General features: G+C 40.6%; 1 protein-coding gene across 1 annotated transcript in view; it reads right to left on the bottom strand.

Annotated features, from left to right (window-relative positions):
* Positions 1 to 1,169: 1,169 nt before the first annotated feature.
* Positions 1,170 to 5,000, bottom strand: part of LOC137967533 (potassium voltage-gated channel subfamily H member 6-like) — a 21,036-nt gene continuing 17,205 nt past the window's right edge. Inside the window, exons 8-10 of the mRNA XM_068814039.1 lie at positions 4,670 to 4,922; positions 2,954 to 3,168; positions 1,170 to 2,648 (exon numbers count right to left, since the gene is read on the bottom strand). Coding sequence (XP_068670140.1) covers positions 2,124 to 2,648; positions 2,954 to 3,168; positions 4,670 to 4,922 — 993 coding nt within the window. The 3' untranslated portion in view covers positions 1,170 to 2,123. The remainder of the gene's footprint in view (positions 2,649 to 2,953; positions 3,169 to 4,669; positions 4,923 to 5,000) is intronic.

Raw genomic sequence — 5,000 nt, 5'->3', positions numbered from 1 at the left:
GACCGCGTGTCTCTACGATTTAGCTTTATTTCTGGACATAAGTTGTCACAGTAGTGTCTTTCCCTTGATCTTCCCATTTTTGGGTACCTTTAAAGTAGCAATGGTACAACAGATATTATTAATCATAACCATTACAATCTTTTCAAATCTGATTGGTGCATAGACCTTATTCATAAATGGAGGTCAATTTATGATTCTTTTGTCCAAGTGCAAATTAGCCTACCAAGCCTCGATACCATACAGTGAATTGAAAAGAATTCTTGCTCTAAATTGAGGCTTGGTAGGCTAATTTGCACTTGGACAAAAGAATTATAAATGTGACCGCCATTTATGAATAAGGTCTATTAACTGCTTTATTTTTCACTTATTATTGAGTAGCAACAACCACTTACCCTACCAAACTGGAAATCTGTAACAGAAAATGAAAAGGAATGCATTTGTTTTCTCGGAAATTGTAATGGTTATGATTAATTTGGTTAACAGGACTTCGTGTCGTCCAATTCGGTCTGTAATCATACTCGTGATTGAACAAATCGGACGACCGCGTAAGAGTTTGAAAATCACTCAAATCATTACAGACTGAATTGGAATCCACTCTGTTATATTACCATTATTAATCACATCAGAAACCCATAAGGGTTGAAACGTGTAACGCGCGTTCACAGCTTCCGAATATTCAGTGCGAACTGATTGGTTGAATGTTTCACTGCTAAGTACCATATTTGGAAACTCCTCGCTCTTGTTGTTCCAAATATGGTACTTAGCAAATTGAATATTCAGATGCTTGTTTCCCAGCACACAAGGGGCCGTTACACGTTTCAACCCTTATGGGTTTCTGATCACATCCATTTAGAAATCGCTGGTGATCCTTGCAATCTGATTGGCTCTCAGCAGTGCGATTTATTCACAAAACGCATGCACAATGCTTTGCTCTAAATCGAACCATTTCCCGAGCAAAGAGGAATGAGAAAGGAACACTAGAAAAAAACAACCAATCAGATTTCAAGGCTTGTTTAAGGTAACCAATCAAAGTGCAGGAAAATGGAAGACAAAGCAAACCATTGTGTGTGGCTAATGTTACAACTTTTGTTCCCAACTGGATCAATAAAATATTGGTACCCACTAAAATCCTTAAATAATTATTGTGTGATTTTTAAATGGATGTAATAAAGCCGGGTAATTGAACTTAATTGCACTCCCGTCAGGTCCATTACCATTATTAACAACACCAAATGCTGACGCATGGTGAGAAAGGTCAGATATTTATTATAAAACAACTCTAAAAAGGAATGTACATTGATAAGAAAGTTGACACTTAATGCCTCCCTGATATTAGTTTTTTCTTTGTCCATGATGAATAATTATGTGGCTAGCCTTACAAGGGACTCATCAGAGACCTTTCGGCTAACTCGTCAAACATCGCGTTTGAGGTCCCGCTAGCATCAAAACGATGGTGGCAATCTGGCCTTATATCACATAAGGATTCCCAAATGCGTAATCTGCCAATTCAACAACTTGAAAAAGTGCTAGCGGGACTTCAAACGCGATGTTTGACGAGTTAGCCGAAAGGTCTCTGATGAGTCCCTTGGCAGGGATGACACATACGTATGTAAGGCTAGCCACATAATCATATCCATTGTGAAATTCCTACACTTTCTCCATGAGAAACTACACATTTTATATTGGATATTATTTACAATTTACCGTGAATAACTCAAATGTTAAATCACCTTCAACACTGACTCGTTTTTGTAAGAGAATGTTTCCTTTAAAATATGTAATTCTGTGTTGTTTTGCGGTAAAACCGAGACAAAAACCAGAGATACGTTATACCAATGTAGAGTAACAACTTCCGAGTTTTCGCACTTTTCCAGAAAACCCGACCCAAATGGTCAGGGTCGAGAGGGAGGGAACGTGGAGGACTTACAACGACTCCCATCAGGACCCCTATGTGTCTCAAACAATGATGAGGATTCTAGTCTGAGTCACTTTGCAGTTGTGATGAGGATTTAGAAGAACGGATGGCTGCTGCAAAGTTTTTGGGCTTCTAAAATGTTGGGACTATTGGCACCGCCGCAAAGAGAGAATGCTCTCTCTGATCATTCATAAGATAAATACGTCTTTTACACCTGCGTTTGAAGGTCCCTTGAATGCCTAACAGCTTTCAGAATTCCAAATATAGATTCAACATCAGTCGATAGTTTTGTTTCAAGTCTCTGTAAACAGCTTGACAAGTTGTCTAGTTTCTTCTCCACCTCCCTGATAGAATTGCAGCAGTCTCTACAAACAGGTTGATCACACTTTTCCGAATGTGAATCAACTGATTTTTCAGTACAACTATCATCCGCCTGCTTTGACGTTGTGCTTTCTCTACTGAAATCAGCACCATTTGGTCCGGCCTCTTCTGCAACATATGGTTTTGCTGAGCCGCATTCACGAAATGGAGATTCTGTTCTCAACGTCGATGGCTTCTGATCTCTCAAATGCAAATGATTCGGGATATTCAAGCTTTTTGGTCTCGTTCTTGGCCTCAATTCCACGCGGCCTGTTTTGACTGGTCCGTTCGCCTTTATAAATACTGAGGCCGAGTGAGTTGAGGAGCGAACTTGGGAATGGGAATTTATTGCTCGATCAGTTCGGAGAAAACTCTGCGAAAGGAATGAGATCATAGATCGCTCAAATCATGCAGTAATACAACGTAAGAAGTAAAGACTGATCTGAACTTCCCCGCAAGCACAATCAAAGACAGATCACAAGACCAGTCAAATTCTTCGTGGTTAAAAAATTGTAGGGATGGAGGAAAAGGGCGGCAGAGTGGTGGAATTACTGGTGTCTAGTCCTTTCTTCTCCCCACCCCACAAATCCTTCAGTTATTACAAACACGCCGTAAAACGACAAGCTGCAAAGGGACCAAAGAAGAGGAAAAAGGAAAAAACCCAACTTGGAGGCTTACCTTTTCTTCTTCCTCTCCACTTAAGTTGTAGGTGATTTCCAAATCTTTAATAAAGTTCTCTCTGAAGAGGGGGTACTGATTCAATATGTGCAACACATCTTCGCGTGATATGGTGCGCATTTCGCAGTACGTTAATGCACGAACACTTGTGTTAGAGTTCACTACAGGTTTCTTGGGATCAATTGCGAAGTTTTCGCCGAATGAATCTCCTTTTCCTGAAATATAACAGAACAAAAACAAGTGAGTTTTCCATTTAACGTTGTAATCCTAAAGGCATGTAAATAGCGCTGTTGACAAAACTTTTTTCGCCAAGTTTAAAGGGGGAATAAGCAAATCGGGGACACCTTATTAATCATAAATTAAATGCATCATGCTTGAAATTCCCTTAGATGCTTGCGAGCTCAACATCAGTCGATAGTTTTAATTATGTCAAGTGTTTGGTTTATTGTCAATAGAGCGTTTTCACATGACGTCACGGCGGCCATCTTGGTGTTCCAAAACAAAGGAATGGCGGCCATGATGATGTACCAAACTAATCCTCCGGGAATTGAACTCTATTTTCATGCAAATACTCTCTCTTGTTTCAGTAATCCAATATGGTTACTGGTCACGTGAGTGAAAACGCTCTATAGACCAATTTCGATATATTAAAATTCAGCCCTAAACAAAAGACATCATCTCGAGGCTCTGGGGGATAAATATAAGGATTTGTTTGAGTCTATTCCCCAGAGCCTCGAGATGATGCCTTTTGTTTAGGACTGAATTTTAATATATCGAAAGTGGTCTATTGCCTTGATGGAATTGTAACATTCTCAAATTTTTATTTTAGCAAATTTCACTGATTGCTTTCGTTAAGAGGCTTTTCAACAGCAATAAAACAAATGACACTACCACAGTTAAGAATCAAACTGGCGGGAAACAGACAATCAAGCTGAGGACAAGTCAGTGTAGCCCAACAGGTAACCGCGGACCGCGCACCGGTGGCTCAGTTTTTTGAGCACCGGGATGCCACCCGCAAATGGTTAGACCCTCTAGTCTTCTCGGATAAGGACGATAAACTGTAGGCCCCGTCTTCAATGTTCATATCCCGGTGGGACGCAAAAGAACCCACACATTATTCGCAAAAGAGTAGGACATGTTCCCGATGTTGTGGTCTGTAACTCTGTGGTGTGTTATGGCTGGGGGTATATGCTCGGAGATATTAGCTACACCAAGGAAATTCTAAAATCCAAGGGTAAATGAAGATATGATGACGATGAAAATGATGAGGGAATACAAAAGCCTTGATCCCGGGAACTCCAAAACGGAAGTCCAGCGATTGGCAGCCTACCCTACCCTACCCTTTCATCTTCAAGAAAGACGAACTTACCAATACAAAATGGCCTTTGAGTCCTCGTGGACCAAGAAGGCTACGTTCGTTATGCATTCAGTCTTTCCATCACCAGGAACAATTGTTACCTCACTTTGTGAGGTCATTTTCTCAGGTCTGGTTATTTCAAGATTTATGGAAACACCATTCTTTTATTCATGCATTTTTTACATAAACGGTGAGATTGATCGTTAAATACTAAGAGGAACTATCTTTGGGAGGGGGAGGGGTGCTGTTCGAAATGTTGACAGTCTGATAACACAATGACAGTTAGTCAGTTAATATCGAAGTTATAGACTCCACTTCAAGAGCTCTCGGTCTCAATAATTCTATATAACAATACTCGCCCAAAATCGCCATGATGACGTCACCGCTCAATATCTCCACAGTTCCTCGAATGACAAAGTACAAATGATTCACTTCATCTCCCTGGTAGATAATATAATCGCCAGGGGGAAGGTGCGTGGTCTTTATGCGCAGAGCAAGGGCCCGAAGGCAACCTTGCGGTGCCGTGGTGAATGCTGGGTAAGAATGTAGCAAACTCGAATTCAAATGAAGACAAATATCCGCCTGAAGACACTCGGGAAAATACTTAAGCACCTGCAATTGGATGAGCAGCACACATAAGAAATGTCATGTTACATTTTCTACTTGTCGCGACTACCCTCAAAAATACCA

This window comes from Montipora foliosa, chromosome 8 (genome assembly GCF_036669935.1).
Source record: "Montipora foliosa isolate CH-2021 chromosome 8, ASM3666993v2, whole genome shotgun sequence".
NCBI lineage: Eukaryota > Metazoa > Cnidaria > Anthozoa > Scleractinia > Acroporidae > Montipora > Montipora foliosa.
The sequence above is the reverse complement of the archived record's forward strand: the minus strand, read 5'-3'. Positions and strand labels throughout refer to the sequence as shown.